The sequence below is a fragment of the Bos indicus genome, chromosome 3 (assembly GCF_029378745.1).
Source record: "Bos indicus isolate NIAB-ARS_2022 breed Sahiwal x Tharparkar chromosome 3, NIAB-ARS_B.indTharparkar_mat_pri_1.0, whole genome shotgun sequence".
Classification (NCBI taxonomy): domain Eukaryota; kingdom Metazoa; phylum Chordata; class Mammalia; order Artiodactyla; family Bovidae; genus Bos; species Bos indicus.
The window spans coordinates 35,361,245-35,385,086 of NC_091762.1; the positions used below are offsets into that span (position 1 = coordinate 35,361,245).

Consider the following 23,842-nt stretch of genomic DNA (forward strand, 5'->3'; position numbering starts at 1 on the left):
TGTTGGAGAAGACTCTTGAGAGTCCCTTGAACAGCAAGGAGATCAAACCAGTCAATCCTAAAGGAAATCAGTCCTGAATATTCATTGGAATGACTGATGCTGAAGCTGAAGCTGTAATACTTTGCACCTGATGTGAAGAGCCAACTAATTGGAAAAGACCCTGATGCTGGGAAGGACTGAAAGCTGGAGAAGAAGGGGTTGACAGAGGATGAGGTGGTTGGATGGCATCACTGACTCAATGGACATGAATTTGAGTAAACTCCCAGAAGATGGTGAAGGACAGGGAAGCCTAACATGCTGCAGTCCATGGGGTTGCAAAGAGCTGGATATGACTGAGCGACTGAACAACAACAAATCATAAAGGATACTGAATTTTGTCAAGTGCTTTTGTGCATCTATTAAGACGATCTAATTGTTATCCTTTGTTCTGTTAATATAATGTGTCATATTTATTGATTTGTATATGCTTAAACATCCTTGCATTCCAGAGATAAATCCCATTTAATGGGAGTATGGGAGAAGGAAATGGCAACCCACTCCAATGTTCTTGCCTGGAAAATCCCAGGGACGGTGGAGCCTGGTGGGCTGCCATCTATGGCGTCACACAGAGTCAGACACGACTGAAGTGACTTAACAGCAGCAGCAATTGGAGTATGTGATCTTTTTAATATACTGTTGAATTCTTTTTGAACTACAATAATGAACAAATGTGCATTTGCTTAGAATGCCACCTCTACAAAACTTATGCTTCAGCAGATTATCAGCAGAGGTGTTGGTCTCAGGGCCCACTCACCTCTCCATCTTCTCCAAAATTACATGATTTACCAGGTTTATCATTCGTTATTACATTAAGTTAATTAACAAACCACAAATTTAGAATAGCCTCTGACACAAAATAAGGACTTGACAACCAGAATGTGTTATTATTTGTCACTATAATACCATTACCTTAATATATTACAAACTATACAATTTGATGGAAGGTAAAGAAAGACCCTGGGTCTTTACCACTAGTGCCACCTGGGAAGCCCTTGTTAAGTAGTTGGGAAGATCCTTTGGAGGAGGGCATGGTAACCCACTCCAGTATCTTGCTTGGAGAATTCCATGGACAGAGGAGCCTGGCGGGCTACAGTCCATAGGGTTGCAAAGAGTCAGACACGACTGAAGCCACTTAGCACGCACCTAACTACTTAATAGTATCTATTTGTTTTATAATACCATGGGCAAAGAGATGCTTTCTGAAATTTCCTGGATGCCTCAAAATTCTGAGTTATAGCACTGGAATAAGCCAGTGAAGTAGAGTGTGTTATTTGTTATCAATATGTTTTGCTCCTCTCTCCTTTGGACCCATCTGCAAAGGATTTCTCCCTGGCCCCCTCTCTATAGCATAAATCTTCCTACCTCATTGATGTCAGTTTTGTGGTGTGATATACTTGAAAACTTCCCATGCCAAGTGCTGTACCTGGGCATTGGATTGGATTCCTCTCATTTACTCTCATTTACTTTACTCCTGTTATTGTTCCCTCTCTCTTGCAACATCAGTATGAGAGATAAGAAACTATAGCAACAACATCCCAAAGACAGTGACTTAAATAAGATAGAAATCTATTTCTTATTCATGTAATAATAAGGCTTGCTTAAGCTGATAGGGTACCTCTGTTTCACGAAAGCCTTGAGAAATCCACTGGTTCTTTCTGTTCTCCAAGATGTTGTCCTCATGTGCATAGTTGAAGCTGGGTCATTGCTTCATTTTTAAGGATGTGAAGTGGAGGTTGTACATATTTACTCTGTTCATAACTAACTGGCCAAAATCTAGACTAGTGTCTACACAAGCTCCTAGGGAAGTGTGGAAATGTGGTTTCTATTTGAGTGGCCATTTACCCAGGCAAAATGCAGAACGTGGATGTGACTGGGTTGTCACAAAACAAAAAAAGAGGATAGAGTCTGTTGAGCAGTAGTCTCAGTCACAATCAATTTTTGCATCTCTGTTGTATCATTCCCATAAGCGTACAAAAACACTACAATTTCTCCCATTTAAAAATACACCCTTGACCATGCCCCCTCTTCTAGTGACTGCCCATATCACTGCATTCTTTCAATGAAGCTGTTTTCTAAAGTGTCTATTTAAACTGTCATCACATCATCCATTTCTATTTTTCTTTTTTGTTATTTCAGAAAACCAAGCCTTCTGTCACAATTCAGTGCCTTTGTCTGAAAGTAAGAGTTGGTCTGGCAGTAACACATGCCAAATGGTACGGAAGTCAGTGTAGACGTTCTTTTTGTTTTTATAAAATTCTTTGTTATTGTGACATAAACAGCACAAATACAAAAAAGTATAAATAACATAAGTACAATTAGAAATTGTATCATTAACCCTAATGTACTCACTACCAAGTTAAGAAATCGGCATTCTCCTTACTTTAAAACCCTTGTGTCCTCCCCAGTCATATGCCTCTTCTTCCACCAAGAGTTAACCAATATACTGAATTTTCTGTAAACCATTTTTCTCCTTTTTCTTTATACTTTTAGCACCAAGTATGTATGTATAAGCAACGTATTATTTGATTTTGCCTGTTTTTGAACTGTATATGATATTTTAACATTCTACTTATTTACATTAAACTATGTTGATGTTTGTATTCTATTCTTTTTCTCTCATATAGTATACCAGTGTATGAACACATACATACATATATATATATATATATATATTTATTTATCAGCTTCACAATTGTTGAACATTTGTGTCATTTCTAGATTTTTTCCGTTATAAATAATGATGCAATAAGCTTTCTTGTCTTTTCAAATGAGTCAGCTCTTCGCATCAGGTGGCCAAAGTATTGGAGTTTCAGCTTCAACATCAGTCCTTCCAATGAACACCCAGGACTGGTCTCCTTTAGGATGGACTGATTGGATCTCCTTGTAGTCCAAGGGACTTTCAAGAGTCTTCTCCAACACCACAGTTCAAAAGCATCAGTTCTTTCGATGAATATTCAGGACTAGAGCACAGAAACTGATTTATGCACCATTACATTTCTCATATGTAGCCCAGGGCCGTGGAGTTTAATTCACTAATTCAACCACCACTTAGGGAACACTGTTATCTCCCCTGACCAAGGTGCTAGGTTTATCGATGCACAAGAGAGACCAGTTTGATGCTTTTATTAGGCTTACCTTCTAGAGGAAAAAGCACTCAATAGAAATGAACCAATTAAGATTGTGCTACATATTAGGGAGGAAGCCATGGAAAGAGCCAAGGAGAAATGTTCTAGGCAGGGGGAAAATAACAAAGGCACTGAGGTGAGATGGTGCTTGGAAAGAGGGTGCTCAATGAGTGAATAAATGAAGATCGGAAAACTAAGAAGCAGAGAAAAGACTTGTTCGCTATGATTGCCTGGAAAATCCCATGGACAGAGGAGCCTGGCGGGCTTTAGTCCATGGGATTGCAAAGAGTAGGACACGACTGAGTGATTAACACACACACACTATGATTGACAAGTAATGGAACCTAGCTCCAATTTGGCCCTTTTCCTACTGAACCACACTGCCCAACATTTAGCAAAAATGTGTAGTCTTAGCAAAATCATGTATAATAACTGAAAATTAAGTGAAATGCAAACCTTGTTAGAATTCAGATTTTTAAAAAGAAAACTGACATTTGAAGTCAGTGTAAATAATAGAGAAAGAAATGAAAACATATAAAATGCTACTCTTGAATTTTGACTCAGGTTAAGTTTTGTAATCTGAGAGAACTTGAAATAAAATAGAGAAAAAAATTTTAAGCATTTATTCCTTATTTACTGTGTGGTAGACACTATGTTGCATAACTAGGACATGATCCCTGCATGGAGTGTTTAGGTTTTTCATGGAAGAGATTAGTCTAATATTTGAGAATTCTCTAAATAGCTTGAGAATTTAAAACTAAAACCTCCAGTTGGGATATTACATTAAATCAATACATGAACGTGCTATTAGAAATTATTTGGTCTAGTACAAGTGCTAAGAATATTGTCAATCTTCATTAATAGGAGGTGAGATATGAAAAATAATCTTTGGGTTTTTGGTCTTTGTACAGAGTTATCCTTTTACTTATCAAGTGTTTTCACTTGACCGTCTAATTCTGTTTTGTGTTTTATCAGATGATTGACATAGGGGAGAGCATAGCTATTCCAGATGACATTACTGAACAGGAAAAACGTTCTGGAAATTGGTGGAAGCGCTTGGTGGCAGGAGGGATAGCCGGTGGAGTTGCAAGGACGTGCACGGCACCTTTTGACCGCTTGAAGGTCATGATGCAGGTAGTTTGCACTTTAGCCCTTAAGCATTAAAGTAACTTGAAAAAAATCTTGATAATTTTCAAAAGAAATGTTTTGGCACATTTCATACTACTCCCTGAAGTTTTACATTTTTTCTGAAAACAAATTTTCTTATTTTCAATATTAAAAGATGCCTTAATTTTCTTTCAGATGCTTTTAAAATTAATTTTTTATTTGAAATAATAATAGAACCACTCTTAGAAATTTTTTCTCAGGATTATAACTGAATCTATGAATGAAGTGTTAAGACATACAATTAGTCTAACTTATTAGGTGTCTCGAGTCCCTGAAACCTAACATAATAGCGTGGTTCTAATCTACTTAAGTACTAATAATATTTCTAAGAATTTGAAAATAAGTTACTAGGAATGTGTTACTGACTAATATCTATTTAGAGGTAATAATATTTAATTTTATTTTACTGATTAATAGATTGTCAACAGTAGTTATAAAATAATGCATGTTTAATTTTAATCTGTTAAGTATCAATTAAAAGTTAATATTTGCTGAGCTTCCCTGAAAGTCCAGTGGTTAAGATTCCCTACTTCCAATTTGGGGGTGTGGGTTTGACCCCTGGTTGGGGAACTAGGATCCCACATGCCCTGTGGCCAAAAAAAATTATTTTTAAATTTAATATTTGCTGAATACTTTCTTTACAATGATACAAAATTAATAATACACAATCTCAGTAAGTAAGTGTTAGTCACTCAGTTGTGTCCAACTCTTTGCAATCCCATGGATTATACCCACCAGGCTCCTCTGTCCATGGAATTCTCCAGGCAAGAATACTGGAGTGGGTTGACATGTCCTTCTCCAGGAGATCTTCCCGACCCTGGGATCAAATCTGCATCTCCTGCATTGCTGGTGGATTCTTTACTGTCTGAGCCACTAGGGAAGCCCAATTCACAATCTAGTAAATTTAAATTTATAATTAAATTTACATACCTGGGTATTTTATTGTCTTTTTTTGGTAACATAGGTGATATTTGATAATGGATTATGAATAGTATTTTTTGGTGCTATATGATTTTGTTTGTTTGTGACTCAGAAAATCTTATTTGGGGGGATTTTCTTGGTGGCCCAGTGATTAAGACTCTGCACTTCCAGTGCGGGGTGTGTGGGTTTAACTCTTGGTTGGAGTAGGACCCCACATGCCACATGGCCAAAAAAAAAGAAAGAGTAAAAAATTTTTGACTAACTCAGAATTAAAGATAGGGGCCCTCAGGGAGGACAGCCTCCATCTCTGGGCAGTCTGTTCCTGTTTTTCTTTGGCTTGCTTCATTCTCTTGGTCAAAAGTTCATAATATTCTTGTTGCCTCTTCCTTATTTTCCTTAGTATGCTATTTCTTCAGAGTATTATGCCAGTATCTGTGTTGCAGGGCACATGGAGCAACAAAATACTGAATCTTGTGTACTGTGGTCCTGGGTTTCAAACCTTCTTTGTTCAGGGGATTTCTGACAACATACTGGTGAACATCATCTTCTTTAGTGACTGAAAAGTTTACGGATTTGGCTGTTTTTTTTTTTTTTTGCGGGGGGTGGGGAGGGGTGCATGTGTCCCAGGCAGTGAGGCACAGTAGAATTAGGAATATCTCATTTTTGCAATAACCAAGTTGAGAACACTCACATTGGCATTCAGAGTGCAACTCTGAACAGATTTCATTTCCTTTCTCCATTTCTCTTTGGTCTATAACAGAATTGCTTCTTCCTCAGTAGTGGTGGACATGGCCGTGGGTCAAGCCACCGTGCTTAATGGAGAAACCTTGTTTGTCATTCCCACCACTGATTTGGCCCACATAACCCTCCCATTCTCCCAGAGCATCGGCAGCAACTTCTATGTCTATATGCTTCCCTCAAAAGGTAGGACATTTGTGTTCATCATTCACGTCAGTGGATGTGCAACAAGTGGCTGGGAAGGAAATGTTCAGCTTCATCTGGAGGCAGCTGATCACTTCCAAGATACTATGAAAATAAGCTGAATAGTTATAATTGTACACTGTGAGTTAACTGGCATAAGACAGTAAGGCAAATAACCTATCATTCTTCTGTATGTTTGATTCCATATGTAACCTATATTGTATCCTGTCAGGTGACTAAATTCAGTTAGCTTTTAGAAAAGAGCAGAAATTAAAAGTTCTCTTTTGCAGGTAGAAATAGAAGACCTGGCTTCCTCAGCGACCAGGCCTGGTAGAAAATTTAAAAATGAGGTGGAAAGGAAAAATATGTGGATACCGTACAGAACTACATAGAAACAGAGACATATAAGGAGATGAAAAAATGGGAAAGGGACTCGGAAAATAAAGAGAATAAATATGTATTTTAAGTGCCCATTGTTAATATGCTTGGTGCTGGATTAAAAGCATATTTTCTTATACTTCAGAACCTAACAGAAATGTAGACAACAAATCTATATGCTGATGGTGCTGCTGAAAAATAATAATTATAACAGGAGTACTTGCTATGTGTCCAGATATATGGGTATTGTGGAGCTACAGAGTAGGAATTTTCTCCTAGGGCATAAAAATAGGTGAGTGGATTAGGGAGAATGAAAAAGTATAAACAGTAGAGGTATTTCCAGAAAGTGAAAAAAGAGAAAGATTTAAGGGGGCTGGATAGATAGGAGGGGGAAGAGGATGGGAGATTGAACAAAAGAGAAGGAAAATAGAGAAGAAAATAAGTGAGAAAAAAGAGAAGCTATGATAGATGGAAAATGGGTTAGAAATGGAAGAGAAGAGTAATCTAATGAGAGGCAAGAGGAGGCAAGACGCTGCCCTTTTTGTGCCACTCTGGCTTGGGTCTCATGGCTTTCATTCATACATGTATTTGACAAGGAGATGGGTTCACTAGAACTTGTCTCCTTTATTGATAGAGGTATTTCTCTGTGAGCTTCACACAACTGGAAAAGAACACTGTGAACAAAAGAACGACGTGTGTTGTATGGTGAGTAGTTTACTGTAGTTTAAAAGCAGGTCTCTTGTAGAGTCAGAGAGCCCGAGGTTTTAATTCTGGCTTTGCTACTTACTTTACAGCTGGGAAAGTCATTTGATCTCTTTTAATTGGGTCTATAAAATGAGAATTATGATGCCAGGGTTATTGTAAGAATTAAAAAAAATTTTATAAAGTGCTTTGCATTATACCTGTCATTGTAGTCAGTGCTTAAAATATGAGAGCCATCATTTTTGTGGAGAAATAACATGAAGAAATAGTACTGTTACTATTTTAGCAAAACCACATTCAACTTTCTATAGTCACTTGTTTGGTCTTTTAAAAATTATATTTTTAAAATAAAGTGAGTATATGCTTACTAAGGGATATTTGGAAAGTAAAAAAGTAGAAAGTAGAAAAATTATCTTTCTCACCATCCAAAATGATCATTTAAAAAATTTTTTTAATATAAATTTATTTATTTTAATTGGAGGTTAATTACTTGACAATATTGTATTGGTTTTGCCATACATCAACATGAATCCGCCACAGGTATACATGTGTTCCCCATCCTGAACCCCCCTCCCTCCTCCCTCCCTATAACATCCCTCTGGGTCATCCCAGTGCACCAGCCCCAAGCATCCTGTATCCTGCATCGAACCTGGACTGGCGATTCGTTTCTTATATGATATTATACATGTTTCAATGCCATTCTCCCAAATCATCCCACCCTCACCCTCTCCCTCTCCCACAGAGTCCAAAAGACTGTTCTATATATCTGTGTCTCTTTTGCTGTCTCACATACAGGGTTATTGTTACCATCTTTCTAAATTCCATATATATGCGTTAGTATACTGTATTGGTGTTTCTCTTTCTGGCTTCACTCTGTATAATAGGCTCCAGTTTCATCCACCTCATTAGAACTGATTCAAATGTGTTCTTTTTAACGGCTGAGTAATACTCCATTGTGTATATGTACCACAGCTTTCTTATCCATTCATCTGCTGATGGACATCTAGGTTGCTTCCATGTCCTGGCTATTATAAACAGTGTTGCGATGAACATTGGGGTACACATGTCTCTTTCAATTCTGGTTTCCTCAGTGTGTATGCCCAGCAGTGGGATTGCTGGGTCATATGGCAGTTCTATTTCCAGTTTTTTAAGGAATCTCCACACTGTTCTCCATAGTGGCTGTATTAGTTTGCATTCCCACCAACAGTGCAAGAGGGTTGTCTTTTCTCTACACCCTCTCCAGGATTTATTGCTTGTAGACTTTTAGATAGGAGCCATTCTGACTGACATGAAATGGTACCTCATTGTGGTTTTGATTTGCATTTCTCTGATAATGAGTGATGTTGAGCATCTTTTCATGTGTTTGTTAGTCATCTGTATGTCTTCTTTGGAGAAATGTCTGTTTAGTTCTTTGGCCCATTTTTTGATTGGGTCATTTATTTTTCTGGAATTGAGCTGCAGGAGTTGCTTGTATATTTTTGAGATTAGTTCTTTGTCAGTTGCTTCATTTGCTATTATTTTCTCCCATTCTGAAGGCTGTCTTTTCACCTTGCTTATAGTTTCCTTTGTTGTGCAGAAGCTTTTAATTTTGATTAGGTCCCATTTGTTTATTTTTGCTTTTATTTCCAATATTCTGGGAGGTGGGTCATAGAGAATCCTGCTGTGATTTATGTCAGAAAGTGTTTTGCCTATGTTTTCCTCTAGGAATTTTATAGTTTCTGGTCTTACATTTAGATCTTTAATCCATTTGAGTTTATTTTTGTGTATGGTGTTAGAAAGTGTTCTAGTGTTCTTTTGCAAGTGGTTGACCAGTTTTCCCAGCACCACGTGTGAAAGAGATTGTCTTTTCTCCATTGTATATTCTTGCCTCCTTTGTCAAAAATAAGGTGTCCATAGGTGCATGGATTTATCTCTGGGCTTTCTATTTTGTTCCATTGATCTATATTTCTGTCTTTGTGCCAGTACCATACTGTCTTGATGACTGTGGCTTTGTAGTAGAGCCTGAAGTCAGGCAGGTTGATTCCTCCAGTTCCATTCTTCTTTCTCAAGATTGCTTTGGCTATTCAAGGTTTTTTTGTATTTCCATGCAAATTGTGAAATTATTTGTTCTTGCTCTGTGAAAAATACCCTTGGTAGCTTGATAGGGATTGCATTGAATCTATAGATTACTTTGGGTAGTATACTCATTTTCACTATATTGATTCTTCCAATCCATGAACATGGTATATTTCTCCATCTATTACTGTCCTCTTTGATTTCTTTCACCAGTGTTTTATAGTTTTCTATATATAGGTCTTTTGTTTCTTTAGGTAGACATATTCCTAAGTATTTTATTTTCATCGCAATGGTGAATGGAATTGTTTCCTTAATTTCTCTATTTTCTCATTATTAGTGTATAGGAATGCAAGGGATTTCTGTGTGTTGATTTTATATCCTGCAACTTTACGATATTCATTGATTAGCTCTAGTAATTTTCTGGTGGAGTCTTTAGGGTTTTCCATGTAGAGGATCATGTCATCTGCAAACAGTGAGAGTTTTACTTCTTCTTTTCCAATTTGGATTCCTTTTATTTCTTTTTCTGCTCTGATTGCTGTGGCCAAAACTTCCAAAACTATGTTGAATAGTAGTGGTGAGAGTGGGAACCCTTGTCTTGTCCTGACTTTAGGGGAAATGCTTTCAATTTTTCACCATTGAGGATAATGTTTGCTGTGGGTTTGTCATATATAGCTTTTATTATGTTGAGGTATGTTCCTTCTATTCCTGCTTTCTGGAGATTTTTTTTAATCATAAATGAATGTTGAATTTTGTCAAAGGCTTTCTCTACATCTATTGAGATAATTGTATGGCTTTTATTTTTCAATTTGTTAATATGGTATATTACATTGATTGATTTGCAGATATTGAAGAATCCTTGCATTCCTGGGATAAAGCCCACTTAGTCATGATGTATGATCTTTTTAATGTGTCGTTGGATTCTGACTACTAGAATTTTGTTAAGGATTTTTGCATCTATGTTCATCAGTGATATTGGCCTGTAATTTTCTTTTTTTCTGGCATCTTTGTCAGGTTTTGGTATTAGGGTGATGGTGGCCTCATAGAATGAGTTTGGAAGTTTACCTTCCTCTGCAATTTTCTGGAAGAGTTTGAGTAAGATAGGTGTTAGCTCTTCTCTAAATTTTTGGTAGAATTCAGCTGTGAAGCCGTCTGGACCTGGGCTTTTGTTTGCTGGAAGATTTCTGATTACAGTTTCGATTTCCATGCTTGTGATGGGTCTGTTAAGATTTTCTATTTCTTCGTGGTTCAGTTTTGGAAAGTTTTGCTTTTCTAAGAATTTGTTCATTTCTTCCACGCTGTCCATTTTATTGGCATATAATTGCTGATAGTAGTCTCTTATGATCCTTTGTATTTCTGTGTTGTCTGTTGTGATCTCTCCATTTTCTTTTCTAATTTTATTGATTTAATTTTCTCCCTTTGTTTCCTGATGAGTCTGGCTAATGGTTTGTCAATTTTATTTATCCTCTCAAAGAACCAGCTTTTGGCTTTGTTGGTTTTTGCTATGGTCTCTTTTGTTTGTTTTGCATTTATTTCTGCCCTAATTTTTAAGATTTCTTTCCTTCTACTAACCCTGGGGTTCTTCATTTCTTCCTTTTCTAGTTGCTTTAGGTGTAGAGTTAGGTTATTTATTTGACTTTTTTCTTGTTTCTTGAGGTATGCCTGTATTACTATGAACCTTCCCCTTAGCACTGCTTTTATAGTGTCCCACAGGTTTTGGGTTATTGTGTTTTCATTTTCATTCATTTCTATGCATATTTTGATTTCTTTTTTGATTTTTTTCTGTCATTTGTTGGTTATTCAGCAGTGTATTGTTCAGCCTCCATATGTTGGAATTTTAAATAGTTTTTTTCCTGTAATTGAGATCTAATCTTACTGCATTGTGGTCAGAAAAGATGATTGGAATATTTCAATTTTTTTGAATTTACCAAGGCTAGATTTATGGCCCAGGATGTGATCTATCCTGGAGAAGGTTCCATGTGCACTTGAGCAAAAGGTGAAATTCATTGTTTTGGGGTGAAATGTCCTATAGATATCAATTAGGTCTAACTGGTCTATTTTATCATTTAAAGTTTATGTTTCCTTGTTAATTTTCTGTTTAGTTGTTCTATCCATAGGTGTGAGTGGGGTATTAAAGTCTCCCACTATTATTGTGTTATTGTAATTTCCCCTTTCATGCTTGTTAGCATTTGCCTTACATATTGTGGTGCTCCTATATTGGGTGCATATATATTTATAATTGTTATATCTTCTTCTTGGATTGATCCTTTGATCATTATATAGTGTCCTTCTGTGTCTCTTTTCACAGCCTTTATTTAAGGTCTATTTTATCTGATATGAGTATTGCTAATCCTGCTTTCTTTTGGTCTCCATTTTCATGAAATATGTTTTTCCAGCCCTTCACTTTCAGTCTGTATGTGTCCCTTGTTTTGAGGTGAGTCTCTTGTAGACAACATATATAGGGGTCTTGTTTTTGTATCCATTCAGCCAGTCTTCGTCTTTTGGTTGGGGCATTCAACGCATTTACGTTTAAGGTAATTATTGATGAGTATGATCCCATTCCCATTTACTTTATTGTTTTGAGTTCGAGTTTATATACCCTTTTCATGTTTCCTGTCTAGAGAAGATCCTTTAGCATTTGTTGGAGAGCTGGTTTGGTGGTGCTGAATTCTTTCAGCTTTTGCTTGTCTGTAAAGCTTTTGATTTCTCCTTCATATTTAAATGAGATCCTTGCTGGGTACAGTAATTTGGGCTGCAGGTTATTTTCTTTCATCACTTTAAGTATGTCCTGCCATTCCCTCCTGGCCTGAAGGGTTTGTATTGAAAGATCAGCTGTTATCCTCATGGAAATCCCCTTGTGTGTTATTTGTTGTTTTTCCCTTGCTGCTTTTAATATTTGTTATTTGTGTTTGATCTTTGTTAATTTGATTAATATGTATCTTGGGGTGTTTCGCCTTGGGTTTATCTTATTTGGGACTCTTTGGGTTTCTTGGACTCGGGTCATTATTTCCTTCCCCATTTTAGGGAAGTTTTCAACTATTATCTCCTCAAGTATTTTCTCATGGTCTTTCTTTTTGTCTTCTTCTTCTGGGACTCCTATGATTCCAATGTTGGGTCATTAACATTGTCTCAGAGGTCTCTGAGGTTGTCCTCATTTCTTTTAATTCATTTTTCTTTTTTCCTCTCTGATTCATTTATTTCTACCATTCTATCTTCTACCTCACTAATCCTATCTTCTGCCTCTATTATTCTACTATTTGTTCCCTCCAGAGTGTTTTTGATCTCATTTATTGCATTATTCATTATATATTGACTCTTTTTTATTTCTTCTAGGTCCTTGTTAAACCTTTCTTGCATCTTCTCAATCCTTGTCTTCAGGCTATTTATCTGTGATTCCATTTTGATTTCAAGATTTTGGATCATTTTCACAATCATTATTTGGAATTCTTTATCAGGTAGATTCCCTTCTCTTCTCTTTTGTTTGGTTCTGTGGGCATTTATCCTGTTCCTTTACCTGCTGGATATTCCTCTGCTCTTCATCTTGTTTATATTGCTGTGTTTGGGGTGACCTTTCTGTATTCTGGCAGTTTGTGGATTTCTCTTTATTGTGGAGTTCCCTTGCTGTGGATGGGGTTGTATGGATGGCTTGTCAAGGTTTCCTGGTTAGGGAAGCTTGCGTTGGTGTTCTTGTGGGTGGAGCTGGATTTCTTCTTTCTGGAGTGCAATGAAGTGTCCAGTAATGAGTTATGAGATGTCAGTGGGTTTGGAGTGACTTTGGGCAGCCTGTATATTGAAGCTCGGGGCTGTGTTCCTGTGTTGCTGGAGAATTTGCGTGGTATGTCTTGCTCTGGACCTTGTTGGCCCTCGGGTGGTGCTTGGTTTCACTGTAGGTATGGAGGCGTTTGATGAGCTGCTGTTGATTAATGTTCCCTAGAGTCAGGAGTTATCTGGTGTTCTCAGGATTTGGACATGACTCCTGCTTTTCAGTCTTATTTTTACAGTAGCCTCAAGACTTCTCCATCTATACAGCACCATTGATAAAACATCTAGGTTAAAGATGAAAAGTTTCTCCACAGTGAGGGACACCCAGAGAGGTTCACAGAGTTACATGGAGAAAAGAAGAGGGAGGAGGGAGATAGAGGTGACCAGGATGAGATGAGGTGGGATCAAAAGAGGAGAGAGAAAGCTAGTCAGTAATCACTTCCTTATGTGTGCTCCACAGTCTGGACTGCTCAGAGATGTACATGGAGTTACACAGAGAAGAAAAAGAGGGAGGAAGGAGACAGAGGTGGCCAGGAGGATAAAGGGGGGAATCAAAAGGAGAGAGACAGATCCAGCCAGTAATCAGTTCCCTAAGTGTCCTCCACCGTCCGGAACACACGAAGAGATTCATAGAGTTGGGTATAGAAGAGAAGGAGGAGGGAGGAGATAGAGGCGACCTGGTGGAGAAGAAGGAGAGTCCAAAGGGGGAGAGAGCAGTCAAGCCAGTAATCTCGTTCCCAAGTAAAAATGGGTACTGAAGATTGGGTTCTTAAAGGTATAAAATTGATAACAAATACCAAAAAGCAATGATTAAAAATCTAGAGTAGAAGTTAGATTTTCAAAAATACAATATTAATGAAAAAAAGAAACAAAGTCACAAAAATTATAAAATATATATATATGAAATTTGCTTTAAAAATAGGGTCTCTCTCTTTTTTTTTTTTGCAAAGTAATAGTAGGTTATAAAAATGAAAATTAAAGGAATAATAGAGGACTTTAAAAATTTTTTTAATTAAAGAATGATAGTAAAAATATATCTAGGACTTTATCTGGTGTTGTTGTGGGCAGTGTGGGGTCAGTTCATTTTCAGATAGTTCCTTGATCTGGCTTATATTTCTCAAGATCTATAGGCCCCTTCCTATGTAGTTGGTACTAAGTACAGGGTTTTAATATATTGCACCTGTCACTTCCAAGGAGGTTCCCTCTGTTTTAGCTTCTTCTGTTTGCTGATATGTTCAGTGTCTAATTTCTGCCCTGACACAATGGAGCGGTTGTGGATACATTTTTAGGCTCACTTGTTCATGCTGTGGGGAGGGAGGGACGGTGCAAACAAATAACACTGGCGTGTGCTCGCAGTGTCTCCGCCACACTGGGTTTGCCCCCACTCACGGTGTGTGTGCTTTCCCTGTCTATACTGCTTAGGTTCTAGTTTGCTCTGCCGGGAACCGTCCGAGGTCGGCCCTGGGTTGTATGCACTTCCCAGGTCTAAGCCGCTCTGGTTCAGGCACTCGGGTAGTCCTCAGAGGTGCAGACTCAGTTGGGCCTGCGTTTTGTGCCCTTCCCAGATCCAAGCAGCTCAGGTGACCAGGTGTTTGGCGAGCGCGGTCACTGCGACTTATTGCCTCCCCTGTCCCTGCCTCTCAGTTTTCTGGGTGTACAACTGGAGCACCTTCTGGCGGATGTTGACTGTCCAGAATCCCAAGAAGTCTTGGTTAGCAAAGAAGCCTGCTTGCAGTTTGGTAGATAATGCCTCTCTGGGGCCGTGATTGCCCCCTTCTGGCTCTGGCTGCCTGTCACTGGAGGGGGATGGTCTGCAGCCGGCTAGTTCTGTTCAGTCCTTTGTTCTGTGAGGGGGCCTGACAGTGTCTTAGGTTAGGGCTTTTTGCATAGCTCTAGTCAGTCCTTTGTTTTGTGAGAGGGCCTGGCTGTATCTTAGGTTAGGGCATTTCACGTGGTAGCTATCCCACAGTCTGGTTTGCTAGCCCAAGTTAGTTCCCTCAGATTGCCCTCGGGGCATTCAGGCCCAGTCCTTCCTCTAAGCAATGCAGCCTACGCTTCCCTGCCCAGCCCCCGCTTGCTAGTGGCGGGTGCAGGCATCTGTGCTGCTTCTCTGCTGGGGGAGTTACTGTTGGGCACGTAATCTGTAGGTTTTAATTATTTATTTATTTTTCCTCCCAATTATATTGACCTCTGTAGTTCCAAGGTTCACCACAGACTCGGCAGTGAGAGTGTTTCCTGGTGTTTGGAAATGTCTCTCTCTTTTAAGACTCCCTTCCCAGGACGGAGCTCCATCCCTACCTCTTTTGTCTCTCTTTTTGTTTTTTATATTTTTTCCTACCTCTTTTTGAGGACAATGGGCTGCTTTTCTGGGTGCCTGATGTCCTCTGCCAGCATTCAAAAGTTGTTTTGTGGAGTTTACTCAGCGTTCAAATGTTCTTTTGATGAATTTGTGGGGGAGAAAGTAGTTCCCCCTCCTATTCCTCTGCCATCTTAGGACCACCCCCCTGTATCTTCTTTAAATACAGTTTTTAATGACTATGTAGTATTCTCATGGATGTCATAACTTACTTACCATTTTTTTCTATTCTTGGACATGTAGGGATTTTTAAAACTCCTTTAAAGCTATTTTAAAACTATTATTCATAATAGTTTATGAGTTTTTTCATATTTAGAGTTGCCTACTTAGAATGAATTCTGAAAAGTTTAAGTACTGATGTGAATATCTTAAAGGCTGTGTGTGTGTGTGTGTCTGTGTGTGTGTGTGTGTGTATATAGTTAAATGGTTTTTTAGACTTTTTCTGTTCATAGGAAATGAGAAAACCCATTTCACTTTGCTCTCTCATTATTATTCTCTTATAGACAGGAGGGTATTAATGTTTTAATTTTCACTTTGTTAAAAACATTTTTCTTATTATAAAATAATACATAGAAAAATGGGAAAATATAAAGGAAGACATTAAAATGACCTGTGATCCTTTGGCGCACCTTATGGCTTGTTGAATCTTAGTTCTCCCACCAGGAGTCAAACCTGGGCCCCCAGCAGAGTCATCACCACTGAACCACCCAGGAATCCCCCTGACTGGTTCAAACAACAGAGATTTGCCTCACAGTTCTGAAGGCTAGAAGTCTGAGATCAAAGTGGTGGAAGGGTTGGTGCATTCTGAGGGCTGAGAGGGAGGGATCTGTTCCAGGACTCTCCTGTTGGCTTGTAGATAACTTCACTGGTGGCTCAGATGGTAAAGAATCGGCTAGCAATGCAGGAGACCCGGGTTTGATCCCTGGGTTGGGAAGATCCCCTGGAGAAGGAAATGGCAACCCATTCCAGTATTCTTGCTTGGTAAATCCCATGGACAGAGAAGCCTGGTGGGCTACAGTCCATGGGGTCCCAAAGAGCTGGACATGACTGAGTGACTAACAGATACATACTTGTGTCCAAATTTCCCCTTTTTGTAAGGATACCAGTCATATTAGCTTTTCAGTTCAGTTCAGTCACTCAGTCGTGTCTGGCTTTTTGTGACCCCATGAATTGCAGCACACCAGACCTCCCTGTCCATCACCAACTCCCTGAGTTTACCCAAACTCATGTCCATCGAGTCAGTCATGCCATCCAGCCATCTCATCCTCTGTCATCCCCTTCTCCTCCTGCCCCCAATCCCTCACAGCATCAGAGTCTTTTCCAATGAGTCAACTCTTCACATGAGATGGCCACAGTATTGGAGTTTCAGCTTCAACATCAGTCCTTCCAAAGAACTCCCAGGACTGATCTCCTTTAGAATGGACTGGTTGGATCTCCTTGCCATCCAAGTGACTCTCAAGAGTCTTCTCCAACACCACAGTTCAAAAGTATCAATTCTTTGGCACTCAGCTTTCTTCACAATCCAACTCTTGCATCCATACATAACCACTGGAAAAACCATAGCCTTGACTAGACAGACCTTTGTTGGCAAAGTAATATCTCTGCTTTTTAATATACTATCTAGGTTGGTCATAACTTTCCTTCCAAGGAGTAAGTGTCTTTTAATTTCATGGCTACAATCACCATCTGCAGTGATTTTGGAGCCCCCCAAAATAAAGTCAGACATCGTTTCCACTGTTTCCCCATCTATTTCCCATGAAGTGATGGGACCAGATGCCATGATCTTCATTTTCTGAATGTTGAGCTTTAAGCCAACTTTTTCACTCTCCACTTTCACTTTCATCAAGAGGCTTTGAGTTCCTCTTTACTTTCTGCCATAAGGGTGGTGTCATCTGCATATCTGAGGTTATTGATATTTCTCCCGGCAATCTTGATTCCGGCTTGTGCTTCTTCCCGCCCAGCGTTTCTCATGATGTACTCTGCATATAAGTTAAATAAGCACGGTGACAGTATACAGCCTTGACGAACTCCTTTTCCTATTTGAAACCAGTCTGTTGTTCCATGTCCAGTTCTAACTGTTGCTTCCTAACCTGCATACAGGTTTCTCCAGAGGCAGGTCAGATGGTCTGGTATTCCCATCTCTTTCAGAATTTTCCACAGTTGATTGGGATCCACACAGTCAAAGGCTTTGGCATAGTTAATAAAGCAGAAATAGATATTTTTCTGGAACTCTCTTGCTTTTTTGATGATCCAGCAGATGTTGGCAATTTGATCTCTGGTTCCTCTGCCTTTTCTAAAACCAGCTTGAACATCAGGAAGTTCACGGTTCACGTACTGCTGAAGCCTGGCTTGGAGAATTTTGAGCATTACTTTACTAGCATGTGAGATGAATGCAATTGTGCAGTAGTTTGAGCATTCTTTGGCATTGCCTTTCTTTGGGATTGGAATGAAAATCAACCTTTTCCAGTCCTGTGGCCACTGCTGAGTTTTCAAATTTGCTGGCATATTGAGTGCAGCACTCTCACAGCATCATCTTTCAGGATTTGAAATAGTTCCACTGGAATTCCATCACCTCCACTAGTTTGTTCGTAGTGATGCTTTGTAAGGCCCACTTGACTTCACATTCCAGGATGTCTGGCTCTAGATGAGTGATCACACCATCGTGATTATCTGGGTCGTGAAGCTCTTTTTTGTGTATTTTCTGTGTATTCTTGCCACCTCTTCTTAATATCTTCTGCTTCTGTTAGGTCCATACCATTTCTGTCCTTTATCGACCCCATCTTTGCATGAAATGTTCCCTTGGTATCTCTAATTTTCTTGAAGAGATCTCTGGTATTTTCCATTCTGTTGTTTTCCTCTATTTCTTTGCATTGATTGCTGAGTAAGGCTTTCTTATCTCTCCTTGCTATTCTTTGGAACTCTTCATTTAGATACTTAGGGCCCACTTAATGACCTTACATTAACTTAATTATCCTAGTAAAGACCATGTCTCTAAACAAGGTCACTTTCAGAGACATTAAGGATTAGGACTTAAAGATATAAGTTTCAGGCTTCCCAGGTGGCACTAGTGGTAACAAACCTGCCCACCAATTCAGGAGACATAAGAAATGCAGGTTTGATCTCTGGGTCAGGAAGATGCCCTGGAGGAGGGCTTGGCAGCCTACTCTAGTATTCTTGCCTGGAGAATCCCATGGACAGAGGAGCCTGATGGGCTACAGTCCTTAGGGTCACAAACAGTTAGATACAACTGAAGTGACTTGACAAGCATATGATTTCAGGGGACACGCAATTCAACCAATAACACCTCTCTACCCAGGAGTATTGAAAGTTTGATGTGTTTTTCATACATTTCAATCCACTCTTTAATGAACCTGTAATATTTTAGCAGCAACAATACATCTTGTGTATGAAAAAATTCTCTGAAAACCAAGTTATACCTGTTTGTTTAATTCATTTTCATGTGTGAAATTAAAATATGTATTTGGGGACAACAGCCAATTAATGTTATCAACTTTATATGTCTCTAAAGGACAATGAAAATTATTTTGAAGATCATAAATTTATACATATATGTATCATTATTTTATTCGTCATAATATCAATGCTATATTACCAGCAAAATAAATTTTAAAATAGATAAATTTGCTGTTTATTTCTAGATTCATAGTTTACCGTCAGGGAAAATGAGATTGCTGGATGGGTTTAAGCAGATGGTAAAAGAAGGAGGAATTCTTTCTCTTTGGCGAGGAAATGGTGTAAATGTTTTAAAAATTGCACCTGAGACAGCGCTCAAGGTTGGGACCTATGAACAGGTAAAATATTACTGTCTGTGGAATTTTAGAAGACATATTTTAAATTTTAAAAATTTTAGACTTTTATGAGAGAAAACATAAAACATTGGTGGAGTGTGCTCAAGCAATAGATATGAATTTAAATATAAGTGATTTTATTTATTCTTATTTATTTTTGATATTTTCATATTGCTTTTGTTTGAAGAGGTAGTCCATGGACCATATTATAACTGTAATATAATCTATTCTATTGTCTATTAGTAGTTCTTTGATTTCAGTTTTCCCATGTGCTGCTGCTGCTAAGTCGCTTCAGTCGTGTCCAACTCTGTGCGACCCCATAGACGGCAGCTCACCAGGCTTCCCCGTCCCTGGGATTCTCCAGGCAAGAACACTGGAGTGGGTTGCCATTTCCTTCTCCAATGCATGAAAGGGAAAAGTGAAAGGGAAGTCGCTCAGTCGTGTCCGACTCTTTGCGACCCCATGGACTGCAGCCTACCAGGCTACTCCATCCATGGGATTTTCTAGGCAAAAGTACTGGAGTGGGATGCCATTGCCTTCTCTGAGAGACCCTCAAAAAATGTTTCAGTATTGTTTTTACTTTTAATAATGTGAATATTTGTTTTAAAATTTGTTAATCTGAAAAAAAAAAACAAAAAATAAAACAAACAAAAAAATTGTTCATCTGATTTAGGATCTTACTTTTGCTCAAATAATTCACTTTGAGATGAGCTATATTTATTTTCAAGTAATATAAATTATTAGCATCACATTAGAGTCTTAGTACACTGTGCATCTCCAGTTTTACATTTTCAATGTAAATCTTATAGTAACTTTTTTCTTTAAACATTTAATAATACACAGCATTAATTTTGGAGAAGGCAATGGCACCCCACTCCAGTACTTTTGCCTGGAAAATCCCATGGATGGAGGAGCCTGGTAGGCTACAGTCCATGGGGTTGCTAGAGTCGGACACGACTGAGCGACTTCACTTTCACTTTTCACTTTCATGCACTGGAGGAGGAAATGGCAACCCACTCCAGTATTCTTGCCTGGAGAATCCCAGTGACAGGGGAGCCTGGTGGGCTGCCGTCTATGGGGTTGCACAGGGTCGGACACGACTGAAGCGACTTAGCAGCAGCAGCAGCAGCAGCATTAATTTGCTTCTTTGGTAGAACCTTGGTTTACAAAGTCAGATGACCTCAAAATTTTAAGAAAGGATAAAAAATAAATACTATCCTTTCTCAACCCAAATTGTTTAAAAGCAAATGGATGGTTGTATAGGATACTAGACTTACTTGTAATGCACATCTTAAAAACATACATCACTTATTTAAATTGGGATTTGCTTACTCATTCAAGAAATGTTTCTTTCAGCAACAGACTTTTCTTGAGCACTTAATGTGTTCTAGACCTTATTTGAGGTTCTGGGGATACAGCGGCAAACAAATCAGATGTTGATAAATGCTATGGAGAAAACATGATAGAAATTGGAGACAGTAAGAACTGACAACTCTTTCAAGGAGTTTTTCTATGAAGAAATGAGAGCAATTGAGTGGTAACTATAGGAAGATGTGGGATAGAGAATTTTCTAAAAATGGAAGAAGCAATAGCGTGTTTGTATACTTAGGAGAAAGATCCAGTAAAGAGGGGACCATTAATGACAGGATAGAAGAGAGGGTAGTGCAAGTAATATAAATTATTATTATCCTTGAGTCTCTGAGAGGGTGAAAGAAGATGGGAACTAGTGCTCATGGAAGGGTTTGGCTTTGGGTAGGCACTTCATCCATAGTTCGAGATGAAGCTCTACTATGTGGGCACAGATGCAGGTGGGTTTGTGGAAGATTTCTTTCTAGTGCTTCAGCTTCTTCAATGAAATGGGAAGCAAGGACATGTGGAGGTATGAGGAAGGAGGAGAAGACATGAGTTGGTATTCCAGGAAAGTGGAAAAGCTAATGGATAGAGGAAATTAAATAAGATTGCTGGAGGCAGATGGTCCAGGTGAAATTCTTTTGTCTGATTATGCAAATCAAATGGTTCTCAAGTATGTACTTATTACTGCTTGAGTATAGCTCATTATCTGGCCCCTAGGAAGTCCATGGGTAATTAGCCATCAAATTATCCCTGTGGGTTAGGGTATCCTAGTTGCAACTCCAGTCTTGTTGTCTTTTAAGATAATTATATTCATCTTGCATCTGATGAGGAAGTGCCATCATTTTGACTCTGCTATTCTGGAATTTTCCATTTCCTTTTATACCACTGAATCTAGTTCCATGGCAGCATCCTCTGCTGTCAACCCTCATAACAGCTATCACTGGACTTCTCAACAAGGGCTCCGTCTCATCCTAGAAACATGCTCGACTAGAAGGTTTGTCAATCTCAAGATAAAATTCATTCTGATATTTCCACCTTCCTGAGTCTACTGATTCCTTCCTCCACACTCTACCAAAGCTTTGGCATCTCTACCTCATTTACTGTCAGTCATAATTGTGTCCAAGCTTTAAAGGTCCATCCCATCAGCATATTAGGACAGGTTTCAGATGTCCTATGTCATGGGAGAGTGTTCAACATGAATAAAGTCTCCTTTGTCCAGCATTATATTCCACTCCTGCTGCTGCCACCTCTAAGTCGCTTCAGTTGTGTCCGACTCTGTGCGACCCCATAGATGACAGCCCACCAGGCTCCCCCGTCCCTGGGATTCTCCAGGCAAGAACACTGGAGTGGGTTGCCATTTCCTTCTCCAATGCATGAAAGTGAAAAGTGAAAGTGAAGTCACTCAGTCGTGTCTGACTCTTAGTGACCCCATGGACTGCAGCCTGCCAGGCTCCTCCATCCATGGGATTTTCCAGGCAACAGTACTGGAGTGGGGTGCCATTGCCTTCTCCACTCCTGATAAGCCCACTATTCAAGACTTATGATCCACTCCTATACATGTTCAACTGGTCCCTTCTAGTCTATATTTTCCAGGTCCTGCAACAATTTGATCAGAATGATATTTATTCCTAGGACACGGGCTTTATTTCCTCGCCAGGCTATCTGAGACCTAACCTTATAAAAATTATTGGTTAGGAGGCAATAAGAGGAGGTGGGAGAGAGACAGGCATCATCTTGTACATCTGCCTTTTTGAGGCCTTTGCATGGCCTCTGGACAAGGAGAGGCTGCTCTGCTAGAGCAGTGGGAAGAGGATAACTTTTTGCTGAATTGAAAGGTTTTGGAGAATCCTGGAGTTCAGGGTTCTCAGGCACATACTCCAGATGTCTCCATCTCATGTATTAGGGTCCTACTCCCTCCCAGTGAACATCCTCATTTTAGCATAGGAGATCTTTTGAAGCTGTGCCTTCAGTTTCCTTTGCAACTCTGGTACCTTTACATTTATATGCTGGGTCTGATTTTCAGTAATTTATTCTCCACCTGCAGGAGATTCAGTTCAGTACAGTTCAGTCCCTCAGTCATGTCCGACTCTTTGCGACCTCATGAATCCCAGTACACCAGGCCTCCCTGTCCATCACCAACTCCTGGAGCTTACTTAAACTCATGTCCGTTGAGTTGGTGATGCCATCCAGCCATCTCATCCTCTGTCATCCCCTTCTCCTCCTGCCCCTAATCCCTCCCAGCATCAGGGTCTTTTCCAATGAGTCAACTCCTCGCATGAGGTGGCCAAAGTATTGGAGTTTCAGCTTTAGCATCAGTCCTTCCAATGAACACCCAGGAGTGATCTCCTTTAGAATGGAATGGTTGGATTTCCTTGCAGTCCAAGGGACTCTCAAGAGTCTTCTTCAACAACACAGTTCAAAAGCATCAATTATTCAGCACTCAGCTTTCTTCACAGTCCAACTCTCACATCCATATATGACCACTGGAAAAACCATAGCCTTGACTAGACGGACCTTTGTTGGCAAAGTAATATCTCTGCTTTTTAATATGCTGTCTAGGTTGGTCATGGAGAAGGCAATGGCACCCTACTCCAGTACTCTTGCCTGGAAAATCCCATGGACAGAGGAGCCTGGTAGGCTGCAGACCGTGGGGTTGCAAAGAGTCGGACACGACTGAGCGACTTCCCTTTCACTTTTCCCTTTCATGCATTGGAGAAGGAAATGGCAACCCACCCCACTGTTCTTGCCTGGAGAATCCCAGGGACGGGGGAGCCTGGTGGGCTGCCATCTATGGGGTTGCACAGAGTCGGACACGACTGAAGCGACTTAGCAGCAGTAGCAGCTAGGTTGGTCATAACTTTCCTTCCAAGGAGTAAGCGTCTTTAAATTTCATGGCTGCAGTCACCATCTGCAGTGATTTTGGAGCCCCCCAAAATAAAGTCAGCCACTGTTTCCACTGTTTCCCCATCTATTTCCCATGAAATGATGGGACCAGATGCCATGGTCTTAGTTTTCTGAATGTTGAGCTTTAAGCCCAACATTTCTCACTCTTCTATTTCACTTTCATCAAGAGGCTTGTTAGTTCCTCTTCACTTTCTGCCATAAGGGTGGTGTCATCTGCATATCTGAGGTTATTGATATTTCTCCAGGGAATCTTGATTCCAGCTTGTGCTTCATCCAGCCCAGCGTTTCTCATGATGTACTCTGCATATAAGTTAAGTAAGCAGGGTGACAATATACAGCCTTGACGTACTCCT

At 39.5% G+C, this 23,842-nt stretch overlaps 1 protein-coding gene and 1 pseudogene across 4 annotated transcripts in view; one reads left to right on the forward strand and one right to left on the reverse strand.

Moving 5' to 3' along the window:
- The window catches only part of LOC109556791 (mitochondrial adenyl nucleotide antiporter SLC25A24-like), a 136,271-nt gene that overhangs the window by 77,068 nt on the left and 35,361 nt on the right, over positions 1-23,842 (forward strand). For all 4 annotated transcript variants that reach the window (XM_070785998.1, XM_070785997.1, XM_070785995.1 and 1 more), the window contains exons 5-6: positions 4,140-4,298; positions 19,083-19,235. In XM_070785998.1, coding sequence (XP_070642099.1) covers positions 4,140-4,298; positions 19,083-19,235 — 312 coding nt within the window. The remainder of the gene's footprint in view (positions 1-4,139; positions 4,299-19,082; positions 19,236-23,842) is intronic.
- LOC109556636 (small ribosomal subunit protein eS6-like) lies at positions 5,440-6,250 on the reverse strand (annotated as a pseudogene).